The 14,908-nt window shown below is 35.8% G+C and overlaps 3 protein-coding genes across 4 annotated transcripts; all 3 read right to left on the bottom strand.

The window, feature by feature from the left end:
* Window positions 1–362: 362 nt before the first annotated feature.
* Window positions 363–4,350, bottom strand: LOC109170350. 2 transcript variants are annotated; one of them, XM_019319432.1, is made up of 6 exons: window positions 4,035–4,350; window positions 2,443–3,469; window positions 2,187–2,365; window positions 1,788–1,824; window positions 1,371–1,435; window positions 363–1,294 (listed from the first exon to the last, which is right to left on the bottom strand). In XM_019319432.1, the coding sequence occupies exons 1-6, from the start codon at window positions 4,121–4,123 to the stop codon at window positions 799–801; spliced, it is 1,893 nt and encodes a 630-aa protein (XP_019174977.1). In that variant the 5' UTR covers window positions 4,124–4,350; the 3' UTR covers window positions 363–798. The 2 variants fall into 2 exon arrangements, with proteins under 2 accessions (XP_019174977.1, XP_019174976.1); XM_019319431.1 differs by having other exon boundaries at window positions 2,443–3,472; window positions 4,035–4,349.
* Window positions 4,351–6,313: 1,963 nt separating this feature from the next.
* Window positions 6,314–8,215, bottom strand: LOC109170361. The gene is made up of 2 exons (XM_019319442.1): window positions 7,233–8,215; window positions 6,314–7,026 (listed from the first exon to the last, which is right to left on the bottom strand). The coding sequence occupies exons 1-2, from the start codon at window positions 7,861–7,863 to the stop codon at window positions 6,383–6,385; spliced, it is 1,275 nt and encodes a 424-aa protein (XP_019174987.1). The 5' UTR covers window positions 7,864–8,215; the 3' UTR covers window positions 6,314–6,382.
* Window positions 8,216–8,868: 653 nt separating this feature from the next.
* LOC109170378 (protein HEAT-STRESS-ASSOCIATED 32) lies at window positions 8,869–11,565 on the bottom strand. Its single transcript, XM_019319467.1, has 5 exons — window positions 11,340–11,565; window positions 10,425–10,616; window positions 10,072–10,282; window positions 9,406–9,629; window positions 8,869–9,323 (listed from the first exon to the last, which is right to left on the bottom strand). Exons 1-5 carry the CDS (start codon window positions 11,460–11,462, stop codon window positions 9,213–9,215), a joined length of 861 nt encoding a protein of 286 aa, XP_019175012.1. The 5' UTR covers window positions 11,463–11,565; the 3' UTR covers window positions 8,869–9,212.
* Window positions 11,566–14,908: the final 3,343 nt, after the last annotated feature.

Here is a 14,908-nt window from a genome sequence, read left to right as displayed (position 1 = left end):
TCTGGACAATATACACTCAAATATATAAAATTGTTGTTCATTTTCATTTTATATACACTGTAATTTTATAGCAATACAACTAAAGTATCATTTTGATATAATGTGTTATTCAGTTTCATTTTATACAACTATAATGTATTTCAACACAATTAAAGTAACATTTCAATTAAACTACAGTACATGTTATTCAATTTTATTTTATACATATTATTATAGTTTTATTTCAGTAATATATACGCAATATGTGAAACATATTATGCAGTTTCATTGTATTGAGCTCAACATTGAGGTTAACTGCAAAGTAAAGGATCGAATAAGCTAAAGAGAAGTCAGTTAAGAGCTGCTATCATGTGTGTGGAGGATGAACAATAATGCAGAAATTCAATAGAGATGCAATACACCTCAAAGAAAAATATCCTAAAAGAATTTCCAAAAGTAAATATCATAATTTCCACCCATTACAGCTTCAATTCACAAATTCATTGAGCAGCAATTTCTGTGTGGAATCCTAAAAGCATCACATCTATGATTATTCTCAAGATAAGAAAAACAAAAAAAAAAAAATAAGAAACCCTGTTAAACTTATCTCTTTTGCATGTTTTTTTGTTTGTCCCTCTTTTTGTCGCAGAAGCTGTCAGGAACTATCCTTGTAAAACAGGAACAGATTATCCCAATGGTAAATTCCGTGATCGAGATACAGCATTCTTTTTACCGTGATCGAGATACAGCATTCTTTTTACGACTATTGCAAAGCCGTGCAGCTGTCGCTGACAAACACCACAAACACCAGAGAGCCGCCTAATAGCTATTGATCTGAGCCTGGGGCCTTGTGGGAGGACCCATCAGTCGAGAAAAGGGCGCCTGGTTCCGGTTGGTGGTAAGGTTTCTCGGGCCAGAAAAACAATCTGCCGATGGGGGGTCAGAAACTGATTTTGAAAAGGCGGTGGCAAGCTCAATTGCAGAGGCTACTTTCCCATATCGCACTACTGGAACATCGCTCGAAGGTTTTGGATGCTCAACGGGCTTGCGCCAGGTTTCTGGTGAAGTTGGCCTGTCTTGTGGTGCCTGTGGTTGCTGGTGATGGTACCTCTCAATCTCCCTGTCTCTGCCATTTCTTGGATTTTCACTTTGCCTGTTTCTCCTCTGCATATCTGATCTCTGACCATTAAATCTTGGATCTCGCCTATCAGTGTTTCCAGTAGTCCTATTATCAGTAACGATATTCTCAGCTCTTCCGTTATAACGAGTAGCATGCACCTGCCCCGTCTCTGTCCTGGAGGCATCTTGTTTGTTCCTTTATACAAAAATGTATAAATTATTTTAGCCTCGACAGAACTTCCAATCGAATGCAAATCTATCAAATTCCTTACCTAGAGAAGTGTTGACGGTCATGGTCATTTGTACCAGCGTCATCAACGCCTCTTGCCTTTAGAACCTGGTGTTGGCAGTAGTAGATAAACAACACAAAGCATTACAACAGAATAAGAAAATTCTTCTTATATGTGAAATTGCTTCTCGAGTTTCTAAGAAGATGTGGCAAAAAGTTCATCCAATTTCTTCTTCTCGTTTTTTTTTTTAAATATATCTAGGTCCAAAAAGTAAGATGAGGGAGCATCTTTTTAATCGTTTGGATTCTGAAAAGCATGAGAATAGGTCAATCTAGACATTCAATTTGGTGGAACTCATTTCTTTAGTGACCGAAAAGTGGAAGAATCTTTTCCTGTTTGTAAATAAAATTTTATTATTTTATTCTTCTGCATACCACAATCAAAAGGAAGAAAACTTACCAATTCTCTCGGACGAGCACCACCAAATACTGTGTTCCTGCAGCAACAAATCACAAACGTCAAAACAGCCAGAAAATAAGGCCATAGTAAGATTATGATAAAATACTCAAAAGTTTCCCATAGGCACAGAATTACACTTTCCAGCCATAATCGACTTTCAAAGAAATAAAAGTTTTCAAAAAATAAAAAATAAAATCAATAGATATACTAAGAAAGGATAAATTGATGATGATAAAAACCTATTTAAATAAGTGAATTAATCATACACAGTCAAGCACCACTCTCTGTTGTCTTTTTCTGCATTAGATATTAGCATGAATCATACATAGAGAGAACAGAGATCCAAACTTGAACATGAGAAGTAATGTCGGAAAAGACAGTAATTAGAAATATGCTGACCTTTTGCCTTTTTCATCATGTTCAAGAGGCTGTGATCGAGGCTTCAAGTTCAGTTTTGGGCGATCAACAGCTCGGTCCCCACCCTCATATCCAACAAAACCATGTTTGTGGGGATTGCAAGATTCAGGCACAGTAGCACCATATTCAAGACGAACAGGATCACTTTGCTGCTGGTGCCCCTATATCCAGAGAATACAAGAATGAAATGCAATTCTAAAGAAATACAGAGATGTAAATAAAAGTCTAAATGAATTACCTGCTTATATTCAGTGGGTTGTTCATAATTTTCTAATGGCTTAGATCTAGGAAGCAGCTTTAACTTGGGCCTCTCCAATGCTTCTGAAGGCACTGGTGACTGTGGTTCAGATTCACCGTGTTTTACAGCATATTGAGAACGTTGAACCCCATTGATAGTAGCTGAAGCTCTCTTTTCCAGGCCCTCCATAAACACGGGAGAATGAACTCTCTCATGTGCAGGCAACTCCTTATTACTTGCAACATGAATCCCATCACCGAGAGCCAGACTCTTATTGTTATAATCCATCCCATCAACTGCATCACTCACGCTATAGGCATTCCTATCGTAGCTTTCACCACCCCTGTAATACGATTCTCTCTTCGTCTCTTGATGTTTAAGGACCTCTACTTCTGTTGGGAAGTTCATTTGTTGCTTTGAATGCCACCTACCAGATGAGACCTTCTCGAGTGCACTGGCATGGGCCAACTTAGTCGCGGTATCCAGAGCAGACCATCCAGTAGCAACCGGTTCCTTTACACGTGTTGCCTCTTTCTTTAATCCCCAAGCGTTTGAGTATGATCCAATAACAGCTTGACCACCAACATTTGAAGAAGTCACATTTACACGACTATTGCCCCCAAAAGTTTGAGTATTTACTCCAGCATTATTATTAGCTTCAGCAAATCTTGATGCATAAGAACCACTAGCTGTACCACTTGAAATCTGAGACACCGGTGCTGTTACTGGTCTGCTCCTGGCCCTACCATCGGATAAGTTGTCCTTCCTGGGTTCGACACGGCTTGGTTGAGCACGAAGGCTCTCATCACTAACCATCCGACGGGGCACTGATACCCCATCCAATGGCTTCCTCTCATCCTCATCAAAATTCCGGCCTATGTGAGCATTGTGATTCAGGAATGGAGTCTTTTCATCAAAGTTCCTCGACGCCCCTGCCGATCCAGGGCGCAGCTTGTGATCAGTCCTTCCTGCAGTACTCCCCCAAGGTGTCTGGCGGTCGAATCCATTGCGATCCAATGGCCTCACACTTCTGCCAAAAATCAAATCACAGTAATCCTTAACATTGTATCTTCCTTCTCCCACTTGTCAGTATTTCTATACATAAGTTTACAGTTCTCTCCTGAATCTTGTAATAATTAAACCACACCAATACTACAGCAAAAACATAAGAAACACGGGTTTCTGGATTGTGCTAAGCTCCAACTATAGAAGAATAACCAGGTGAATGACAAGAGGATTTCAGATCATAAGTCTATGAAAGATAGCATTTTGTTAACAACCCTGATAAAAGAATACTAACATAACCTATATTTTGGCTGAAAATCACTGGAACAGATAAATAATTGACAGCAGTTTACAAAGCTGGGAAATTTACAACCATTTAAAAGAGGGGGAAGAGTATGGATTTCAAATACTGGTTCACATGAAATCAAAATCAGGCATATAAAGTGAAAGGAAACGATGCTGAATTCAGATCAAGATTTCATCTTTGCTACAGGATTCCACATATCCAGACCCACCATATCCACAAATATAAATCTGCACAAGACATAAATATATTGGGAGGGGGGGTAAAAGAAATTGAAACTTACACGCCAGGGGCAGAGGGGAGAGGGAGATCGGAAGGAATAGAACCGCCATGGAAGTCCTTCAAGGTCATCGTTGCTTTCTTCTTCGCCATTCTCTCTTCTGTGTATCCCCCCACCCAACCCCCCCTTCCCCTTAGGGTAGATTTATATACGAAATTAGGAATGACGAATCTCCCCCTTGCCCTCTCTCTCTCTCTCTCTCTCTCTCTCTCTCTCTCCCTAAAGAAAGATTCGCTCTCTCTTGGTTTCTAATCTCTAGGAATAGAAATCTAAGTATGGGACTCAACAGTAGAGATGGCTTTAGAGGGGCCAAAAAAATAATCATAAAACAATGGAAGAGAGGGAAAGGGTTTTGCGTTGTGCACACGGACCCAAATCGTACATTTACGTTTGCTCTATATACGTATTCGTATAAGTATATGATTCATGTACAATATAAATATAATCACTAGAGATTTTTTGAAATTTTCTTTTTTCATGTAATTCTCACGTGTTTTGCATCAAAAAGTGAAAAATATACTCTGTATAATTTTTTCTTTTGGTATTATGAAAATTAATTATGGGTCATCAACTTATCAATAATTTTAAAATATTTTTATGTAGCCATTTAATACTAAGTTTTTCCCTTCGTTTTTAACTTGTTAAAAAGATATGTGTTTTGGGCAAAGGCTTCCCTATTTAGAGCACTTATTAATGACAAGGATTACAAAGGAAGCTAGAATATTCTTCAAAAAAAAAAAGGAAGCTAGAATATTAAAGTAAGAAGAAATGACTAATTAATCTTTCCTAACCAAAGAGTCCACAAAATACTGATTGAATTGGAAAAGATTTTTTTAATTCTCTAATAGCCACTCATTTCTATAGTTATATCATTTTACTCTATAGTGTTTATGAATTTTCTTTGATGCTATTATTCATCTATTGCCTAATACCAACCAAATCTTTGTTGTACGACTGAGACTTCGATAAAAGGGTTGATCCTTACCCATTGAACTAAGACTGAGACCTTAGTAAAAGGGTTGATTCTATTGAACTTCTCCCACTATATGGCTCTCAAAGGCCAAAAAGGGTATGAGATGTAATGTCAATTAAGTTATCTACTCATAATAAAAAATACAGTTATTATTGAATTTTACAATTAAACTACTTTAGGTTTAATTCCAAAAAATCAAAAACTAACATTACATAATTATTTCAATCAGTAAAACAATCTATTTAGCCCTTCATTTTTTTAAAAAAAAAAATATTCCTTCTTGTGTAATATAATTTCAAATTTACTTTTTCTCTCATACGCGATGTGAAAATCCGTACTTTCAGAATATTTATTCTTTAGCCCGGATCATATTTTGAACGGAGCTACACAAAAGTGATTTGGTTCAATTCTTATCCTAGGACTAGTATTTTATATGCGCGATGCGCAAAAAATATATGCCCAATATTAAAACTAAATATTAAAATCTTAGTTATATTAATTTTTTTAACAAATAATTGTGTGTGTGTGTGTGTATATATATATTGTGTGTGTGTGTGTGTGTGTGTGTATATATATATATATATATATATATATATATATATATATATATATATAATTGTATAATTCTAAAAATTATAGAAATGATAAATTATTAAATATAACTATGGTAACATTTTAATTAAAACCTAAATGAATTCAAACTTACCATGGAAGGATGTAACAAATAATATTATGTATGCATGTACATGGTAGTAATAATGTAGAAAGATAACAGAAATTATAACTGCAGGGATATTTTTGTCCAAAAAATTATGTAGTACAACTTTTATAGTATAAGGTACAAAAGAATTTAACAGAAAAAATGGACATAACCCAGGGGTATAACCTGAATTGAAGCTTATTATGTTTTTAGATTAGATAAGAAGGAACATGAACCTGAAATTTTAAAGAATTAAACACGTGATTAATGATGAGATTTTCTTAAAATAATGTTTTTAAGTTTTAAATCGGTATATTGGTCTTATTTTTTTAAATACTACTGACTTTATTACAATAAACACGTGATTAATGATGAGATTTTCTTAAAATAATGTTTTTAAGTTTTAAATCGGTATATTAGTCTTATTTTTTTGAATACTACTGACTTTATTACAATGTAGTATCTGTTCATAACTACTTTCTCAAAATAATAAAACACAAAGAGCCACTGAAGCTTGAACCCACAACCTCCCATATAACAAAGCAACTTAGTGCCATTAGACCACGAGGTCCTTAACGGTATATTGGTCTTATTATATTATTATAAAGATAAAGGAAAAATGAAAAATTGACCAGTGTTCCTGAGAAATTACAATCAAATTGGACTTCCGAAACTGTTTTATGGTTTGCAGATGACAACGAAGCAAGGAAGCAAAGCTTTGTGGCTGAGTAAAAAGAGTTCTTCAATACTAGAGTTCAAGCCTACTTTACCAGCTAAAGAGTCAAAACCTGATTGGCCAGCAATTTCTTCAACATTCTCCAGTGGTTTATGCACCCTGCCTGCTATCACTCTGCACACTATGAGAGCCTTCCTCAGGCCTGGATTCCTGACATCCTTCAATTTGATGGCTTCAAGTGCTCTGCTACTTGTGGAAGCTGTGAAAACTCCGATCCCGCCGTTGATTTTGAACCCATGTGTCAAAATCTGGCAAACACCACATTTGTGTGAGGTGCATAGGCCTGAGCAGTGTTTCATGCCTAAACAGCATTCCAGGGTTGTGCCATGGAATCTCAGTAGCTCATTTCCGTCAGCTAGGCAACGGGCGTGTTTCTTGGCAAGTTTGTTGGCTTTGGTCTTTACCATTTCACGGTATTCTTCGAACTGTGTTAGTGTTCTCTGCATGTTGTGCACTTTCAAGATCCTTTCAATCCCATTGCTAACCTTGTTGTTATTGTTGTTGTTATCAGACTTTGATGGCCAGCTGGTTCTGCAGATCATTTCTACAATGTTCCTTGAAGAATCTCCTTCAACAAGTTGTGTAACTGTAAATTGTACATGAAATTTGTACTTTTAAGGCCAATATTATTAGGCAATTTGAATAATAATGGCATCCCTCAAGTTTAAGTACTCAATAGATAGCAATAAACAAAAGCTAGATGTAAAACTTCATGCTTGCAGACAATATCAGATGAACCAATCCTATTTGTGTATCAAGACAAAAGAAACAAGGCATGGATACTAGTCTTACCAGCATGCTTGGAGAGATGATGGGATTCAAAAGCTTCGCATTTTGAGAATTGCTCACCACATTTGTGACAAGTCAAAGGCTGAGAACCATTTGAATCTCCTCCAGTGCTGGCCCCAGACCTAGAACCAAACCTTGACCTGGCCCTCCTTAATTGGTTATTAGATGAGCCTTTTCTGAGAGGACTATCTGACCCTTGTGGCTTTCTGGGTGGTATACTGCAATGGCTTCCAGTTACAGGGACAGGTGTACCTGGCTTAATAGTGCCCACAAAGGCTGAACCACTGCCTCCACCACCATTGCCACTCCCTTCGTCATTTTGGAAACAATAACCAGTAATCTTGAGTTCACAAGTTGAGTTATTAAGCACAACCTGATGAGTAATTGGATTCAAGAGTTCACAACTTCCAACAGATCTCGGGCTTCGCAGCTGTAGGTTCTCCATGTGTCTCTTGCTTCCATGAATAACATCTTTAATATTTGCAATAGACCTTGAACAACCAGACCTGGTTGTTGGCTTCCTAGTAGTTGATATCTTGCTCAGACTTTTACCACTTGTATTTGGATCATGCACATCTCCGGTTTCTGATTTACAGTGAAATGACCTCTTCAGAACAAACCAAACTGCTGGCATCTTTCTTCTTTCTCCACCCTTATAAATCTTCCAGCTTCAAGCTTCACGTGTCTTGAAAAAATTCATGAAACACTAATTGATCACAAAATAACACACATATGAATGGGACCAAGGAAAATGACCTTTGCTCCAATCACTTTTGCTTTTCGTAACTAGGGAAGACACCACGGTCCATGGCTGTAACTAGTTTTCTTTCTCTAACCAGGCCATAAATATATGAGTATATGTGCATATGTACAGATCCTCCCATTTATGGGAATTTCTTCAGATATACACAGAGATAAATGCACATTTAATATTGCCATATTAGATTAATTTGGACAAATGGTCAGCATTTCAGATATGGAAAAAAATAAATTTTTTTTTTGAAAACATGGAAAAAATTAATTGATTTTAATATAATTAATTATTTCCATTTTTTCATACCCCACATGCAGACAGTAATAAGTGCCTCTAGGGAAATAAGTAAACTCAAAGTTAAAACAAAAAATAATAATAATAAATAAATTGAAGGATCATAACCACAATAAATAAATCAAAATTGAAAATAAGTGTTACCTGTTATTACTCAATGAACACCTTGGGGATGAGTATATGACGGGTGAGATGAAATTATATGTTTTGCATTAGTATTTAGTATTCGAACTTCTTAATTTTTTAATCTTTTCTTTCTTTTTATATGTTTTTCCTTCTTTTCCTGGGATTAGTAAAAAGGAAAAATATCTCCAAAGAATTAGGCAATTTTGTGGGCAAATATTCCAACCTTTCTTTACGGATTTAAATTCATCAAATAACGAAAGGAAGCAGAAATGTTTCTTCATAACAGGGTAATAGAAAGTGACTACTGAAGGAAGATGGGTCCTGAACTCTTTAATATATACCTACCTTTGGGCAATCAATATAGTTCACCTCACCAAATTGTTCCCTCTTGTGTACGCTGGTCTGTATTTTGAGCTCTAACAAAATTTTCTTTTTAGAGAAAGACTGTTAATATGATCTCTAGACTTCATGAAAAGGTTTTGTATTTCCACAATAACAATACAGCTCTAGTAAAGGATCTGGACATCAATGTCTTCCTCAGCAAATATAAATTCAATACAAGGAGACAAAGACATCTACACCCATCACTTAAGAATACATAATACATATTGTGGACTCATAAAACCAACAACAGTTTATCCAAGAGAAGCCAATAACGAAACACCTTACTTTTAGTGAACAGAATGATATGACATGCATAAACATGATACTAAAGATCAAGACAAGTAAAACTTATTATTGTTACTTTAAAAGACCAAAGCAAATAGCAATTGCTCACAGGGAGGTTCATTCTTCATGCCAACACTAGATCAGAATAGGTAATATGATGAACCCAGAATGGAGGTGTGATTTTTACCAAGGTTTTGCCCCCTAAGGCATTCTAGATCCATAACTTGAGAATGGTCCACAAAAAGGTTCACCTGAAACCAGTCAAAAATGATTTTAGAATGAGACAAAGAATATGAATCCTAGAAGAGGCTTCAAAATTAGGAGGCCCAATACCTTGGGACCATACTGTTTCACAAACCACTCGGAGGTTTGAGGACTTGATGCTTCAAACATAGTTTTGTCAAGTCCAAGACGGCCAACGATTTTTGCAATCAAATCTCCCCGGACAGAATCAGCATGCCTGCATAAGTCATCTGCATCAATCATTATCATGTCTGCCCCTGCTTCTAAGCATCTCTCTGCCCTCCTAACCAAGAGGTCCACATCTTCCACAAAGTCTGCAGGAAAACAACACTGGATCAAATGAAAAAGAAGCAAACGCATTCCACACTTCAATAATAAACTTACTAGAGTGGAAAAACAAATATTATAAAATCTAATCACATGATGCATGCATTTCAGATTCAGATGCATTATCCTTCTAGGTTTACTTTAGTGGTTGTCAATGCCAACCAGTAGTTGCATTAATCATTGACTGAACAAATTCACACAAATTTAAGATCTGCACCTTGGTACTTGGTACCTCACAATACCCATCCACCACTACCCAGCACAGCCATGCTTCATAGAGCTTAGACCATGTGGTTACATGTAACTATGCAAGCAGCATTTTCTAGTTATCTTTTTCTATTGAAAATCTGGTTAGCAAATTATAAACCTCAAATGATCTCTATGATAATGAACCCTGTCTAATTAAATCAACATTTTTTGTTAGCTCACCTGAACTTCGAGGCGCTGGAACAACATAAGCTCCAAAAGCTCTATTGCTGCTCAAGGGCACATCAGACTTGTTAAACTTGACTGAAAACTGAGGCTTAACTCGAAGACCATCACTCTTAATCAACCGCACATATCTTAAAAGAGTCTCCTCAGGAATATCTAATGATGTAACATCGAGTTCAATGGTATCAAACCCCAACTGCTTATATTCCTAGTAAAGTGTTGTTAAGAATAACTCATTAATGTTAATACATGGGGCATGAAATTGTAGGAAAAAGATTTATTTATTAAAAATAATAATAATAATAATAATAATAATAATAATAATAATAATAAAAAAAAAATCAGTGTACCTCGATGTATTCTTTAAGATGTGAAGGACCTTTGCGAAGCAAGTTTTCAGCACAATCACCACTGCTAACATATACATTGTGTTTATGTGCCATGTCAATTACGTCTCTGATGTATGTCTTTGGCATCATACTGTGAGATCCTCCACTAAACTTCAGCCCATCAACAAACTGCCCCATAGACTCAAAAATATCCTATTAAAGGAAAAGAAAAAGAAAAATGTCATGAGAGATCATAAAACAAACTTGACTACTACCGGTAATCAGAAAAACATAACAGTAGGAGCTATCTATCCCTTCCATCAAAAGTAATTGTTCCCTTCAAATCCACGGAATATTATCAATACCACATCTCAAAGAATTCCAATCGGTACACTATCACCCAGATTAGTTCACATATGATGAACATTAGGATGATAGACTCAACAGTTCAAGCTCAAGGAGCAGCAATATAGTGATTGAAAATTCTGGTAAAACGAGATTAACCTACGCAGGGGCTCATGTCATCAGCCAGATCAATTCACATATGATGAACATTAGGATGATAAAATTAACAGTTCAAGCTCAAGGAGCAGCATTATAGTGATTGAACATTCTAGTAAAACGCGATTAACCTACGCAGGGGCTCATGTCATGGTATAACTTGCGAAACAATGCACTAATATGACTAAGAACATAACAACACTAGTAGCGGTTTGAGGAGTGAAGCTCACAAACGTGATACTATTTCGAAGGCAACATGGCAGAATTTCTCTCACTAACCACTCAACCAGTAATGGATATGTACAGTAATTGCTCAGAAAGTATAATCACAATTGAAGGATATAATTTATTTTTTATTTTTGGAAAGGAGAAGAGTTCGTTAGGAATTTGGACGGAGGATATTGAATGAAAACAAGAAAGACTTAAAGGACGAACCTGGAGGAGGGGGCGGGAGAAGAGAGAGTAATGCGGAGACCTCATTTCGGTGACGCCATAACTCCTTGGCTTTTCCGGCCGATCTTCGTCGTCGTAGAAGCTTTTCCACCTGTACGCTGCCATCGCTCTCTGTCTCCGTTGGTCTCAGCGGTTTCCTTTTAGAAGAAGGTCCTGCCAAGTGCGAGGAAGCTTTGAGCGTTTTCTAGAGAAAAGGCCATCACTGCCACGTGTATTTTGATAAAATGTCTTTTTACAACAACAAAAAGTTGATTGAGATCATGAAATATGTGATAAAAATGTACTCCATAATATTTATATTCCAAATGTAATAGAGTTAATTTCATTTTCGCTCCTAAATTTATAAGTGATAATTATTTTTAGTCCCTTTTTATTAGAATATTCTTATTTGGTTATAGTATTATTATGTTATCTCTATTAAAAAAATCGTAAAATATCTTTAAATACAAAGACATTTTAATCTTTTTTATACAAAGAAGGTTGATAATCGAAATGTCTCTGTATTTAACGATATTTAAACTGTTTTCTTGATAAATGACAAAAAATAATCATGCCACGAATAATGCTATGACTAAAAGTGAATGTTCTAAAAAAAGTGGACTTGCATTTATAGATCTAGGACAAAAAATGGAAGTAACTCAATGTAATACTAATAAGAAATAAATGAAGTGTAATATTTCGAAAAAAATGTAATAGTTTTATATTTTAATTTAAAAGTATTACATTTTTCTCTTATAAATAACAAACACTTGACAACATTACTTAAAAGGGAAAGTGTATTCTCCCTTCATAACAAACATTTTTATTCCTAATTAATATTATTACATTTTCATATTTACCAAACAAAACCCGTCCCGTCGCACACAAGTGTGAACCTTTACAAATATTAGGACTTTATGCATTTAAGTTAGGTTATGATTATGTATCATAGTCTCCCTGAGATTCATACACTGTATATATATATTCTTGTAATCTGTAACTTTGTGATTAATCAATTCCATTCAGTTCTCATCTAGTATGAAGCTAGCTAGGGTTTCCATGGCTGATCATACTTTCACTCTTGACGGATCTGTAGGCTCTTCTGAACGGTTTGTCTCAGATGTTGCCATTACATCCTCGGTCGCTATGACCGTAAATTTCCTATCCACCGCTCACCACTTTATCAGTATCAAACTAACCCCCCAAAATTTATTGTTTTGGAGAACTCAAGTCGTGCCTTTCTTGCTCGGACATAACCTCATGGCTCATGGGATTCATAGATGGTTCTAACCCTTGTCTGCCAACCTCCATTGTTTCCCGCGACAATACTGCTCCACAGCTGAACCCCGCCCTCACTGCATGGTTCCAAGTTCCAACATGATCAAGCTCTTATGTCTATGTTTATTTTTTCTCTCTCCGAAGAAGTCATACATCTCTTATTAAATAGTAAATTATTACAAATTTAGCGATGTGATATTTTGTAAAGAGAGCCTTAGGGCCATTACAAGTTTACAACTAGGACATTGCTTGGGCCTATGCTCTTGACTAAATTCAATGGGTTAGAGCATCTACGATGTTTTTCTTTTTTTGGTTTCTAGGTGAAATGGAACGATGAAAGTGTATGAGAGAGAATATTGATTATATTATACTGATGTGAGTTTATTTTTATTATGTGGATCTCTAGAAAAGTGTCTACATTAATAATTTGTGAGAAAAAGTAAAAGTTGAGAGTAAAAAATGGAGTATTTTTTAGAGAAAAAAAAAAGGAGATATGATAGTGTGTGTTTTACACTTTCACCCACCAGTCGCGTACGCTGGAAGCGTAACTGGGGAAATGGTAACATGATTTTTTTATTTTTTTTTATTGGAATAAGGGTCAAATAGGCCATCGAACTGCACAGATTAATGCAATTAGGCCATTGAAGAAGAACTTTGTTCGTCTCCATGGCCGGAGACGAAGACAAAGAAACTTTCTTCGTCTCCGGCAGAACGAAGAAACTTTTTTTTTTAATTTTAATTTATTATTTTTAAATAATAAAATTTTAAAAAATATTTTTAATTTTTTGGGTGACCAGTTACTAACTTACAAAACCTGTAAATTAGACTAATTGAATGAAATTTGTTAGTTTAGTGGCCTAATTGTTGTTTTTTAAGATTCAGTGGCCTAATTGCATTATTGTGTGCAGTTCAATGGCCTATTTAATCCTTATTCCTTTTTTATTTTTGCTTTTTCCTTTTCAGTTTTTTTTTTTCATCTTTCCCCCTTCTCCCTTCTATTTGGCACAAAAAGAAATTAACCATTATTGATGTTCTTAAATCGCTCTATTTTATAATGTCATGTTAGGGATTAAAGAATAAAAAGTTAGACTTAAAATGCATAGTATAACTCAATTTCATTTGTCATCTTGATTGAACTACAATCAATTCACTTGTATGAATACCTCAAAATTGTTTAAGTGCGAGAATGAAATTGAAGTGTGTAATTAGAATGACACCTACTTCATGATTCACGCTGCTAGATGGATGATGGTCCACAGTAAAATTTGTCGTGCAATGATATACAGGCCTTTCAAAGATTGAATTTAGGAACTTACATAGGCAGCTAATAATCATTCAAGGCCTATGGATGATTTTTGGTATACCTAGGATTTTCACCATCGGACGACTAATCTTATCGCTAGGATTGTAGACACCTCTTTTGGATGTGGCAGCTGGCCCGGAGATTTAAGGTTGTTCTATACCCAAAGCCAATGATCAAACCCTTGACCTTTGGTTAATGATCAATGAGTCCATTCCACTCAACCACACCCCCAAGTTAAGGCATATGGATCTAAAAATGCCGAGATTAGCATACTGCACTAGTATCTGCATCCCACAAAAGCCTCGGTTGAGCCTCATTCGGGGTGCATTATAGTATTATTATCATCTTCCTAAGACAATGGCTGTTCTGCAATATATCACAGCATATACACAGCTACTACACCTTCAGGCCATGGCAGATACTAATTGACTAACTCAAATCAGCAATGACAAATTGATCAAAAACATGCCATTCCTCCCCGTGACAATACGAGTTGAGATTGATTCTAACAAGCTCATGAAATCGTTAATACTTGCAAGAACTCGAATCCATGAGTTTTCACCCACCAAAAATCTTGCCAATGACTAAATCCAAAGCGAGACAAGTCAGTCAAATACGTTAAGGGTTCAGCTTGGCTAGATAAAGATAGTCCCGAGCTTGTGCTCGAGACAAACTCATAACTATGCAGCTAGCGCTAGGCTAATGACTTCAAATATATGTAAAGGTCCAAGCTTGGCTAGAGAAAGATAAGTATCAGCCTCAGATCTCACATATAGCGATACAACATATTACTCGTATGCACAAAATTCCATATCTGCAAAAAATACTACACAGAATGACAGAAGAAATGAATAAACTAACATTATGTCCAGAGATCTTCTTAACACCGAGTAACACTAAGAGAGCTAAGGAAGCTGGCCTAAAAAATCGGTTTTTATAAATAAAATGAATATAGTAATCCCAAAAACGGGAGCAAACAAAACAAAGAAAT

This window comes from Ipomoea nil, unplaced genomic scaffold, assembly GCF_001879475.1.
Source record: "Ipomoea nil cultivar Tokyo-kokei standard unplaced genomic scaffold, Asagao_1.1 scaffold0317, whole genome shotgun sequence".
NCBI lineage: Eukaryota > Viridiplantae > Streptophyta > Magnoliopsida > Solanales > Convolvulaceae > Ipomoea > Ipomoea nil.
This window is presented reverse-complemented; position numbering and strand designations above follow the sequence as displayed.

What these genes read in the sequence shown, in the direction of transcription:
- LOC109170350 (XM_019319431.1), bottom strand. Translation starts at nt 4,123, where the DNA reads ATGGCGAAGAAGAAAGCAACGATGACCTTGAAGGACTTCCATGGCGGT. An exon ending in CTCCCCTCTGCCCCTGGCGT is followed by an intron (nt 3,473 to 4,034) that starts GTAAGTTTCAAT and finishes GATTTTTGGCAG; the next exon opens with AAGTGTGAGGCCATTGGATC. An exon ending in CATGATGAAAAAGGCAAAAG is followed by an intron (nt 1,825 to 2,186) that starts GTCAGCATATTT and finishes TTGTTGCTGCAG; the next exon opens with GAACACAGTATTTGGTGGTG.
- LOC109170361 (XM_019319442.1), bottom strand. Translation starts at nt 7,863, where the DNA reads ATGCCAGCAGTTTGGTTTGTTCTGAAGAGGTCATTTCACTGTAAATCA. An exon ending in TCATCTCTCCAAGCATGCTG is followed by an intron (nt 7,027 to 7,232) that starts GTAAGACTAGTA and finishes TACAATTTACAG; the next exon opens with TTACACAACTTGTTGAAGGA.
- LOC109170378 (XM_019319467.1), bottom strand. Translation starts at nt 11,462, where the DNA reads ATGGCAGCGTACAGGTGGAAAAGCTTCTACGACGACGAAGATCGGCCG. An exon ending in TCTCCCGCCCCCTCCTCCAG is followed by an intron (nt 10,617 to 11,339) that starts GTTCGTCCTTTA and finishes TTCCTTTAATAG; the next exon opens with GATATTTTTGAGTCTATGGG. An exon ending in ATCTTAAAGAATACATCGAG is followed by an intron (nt 10,283 to 10,424) that starts GTACACTGATTT and finishes ACACTTTACTAG; the next exon opens with GAATATAAGCAGTTGGGGTT.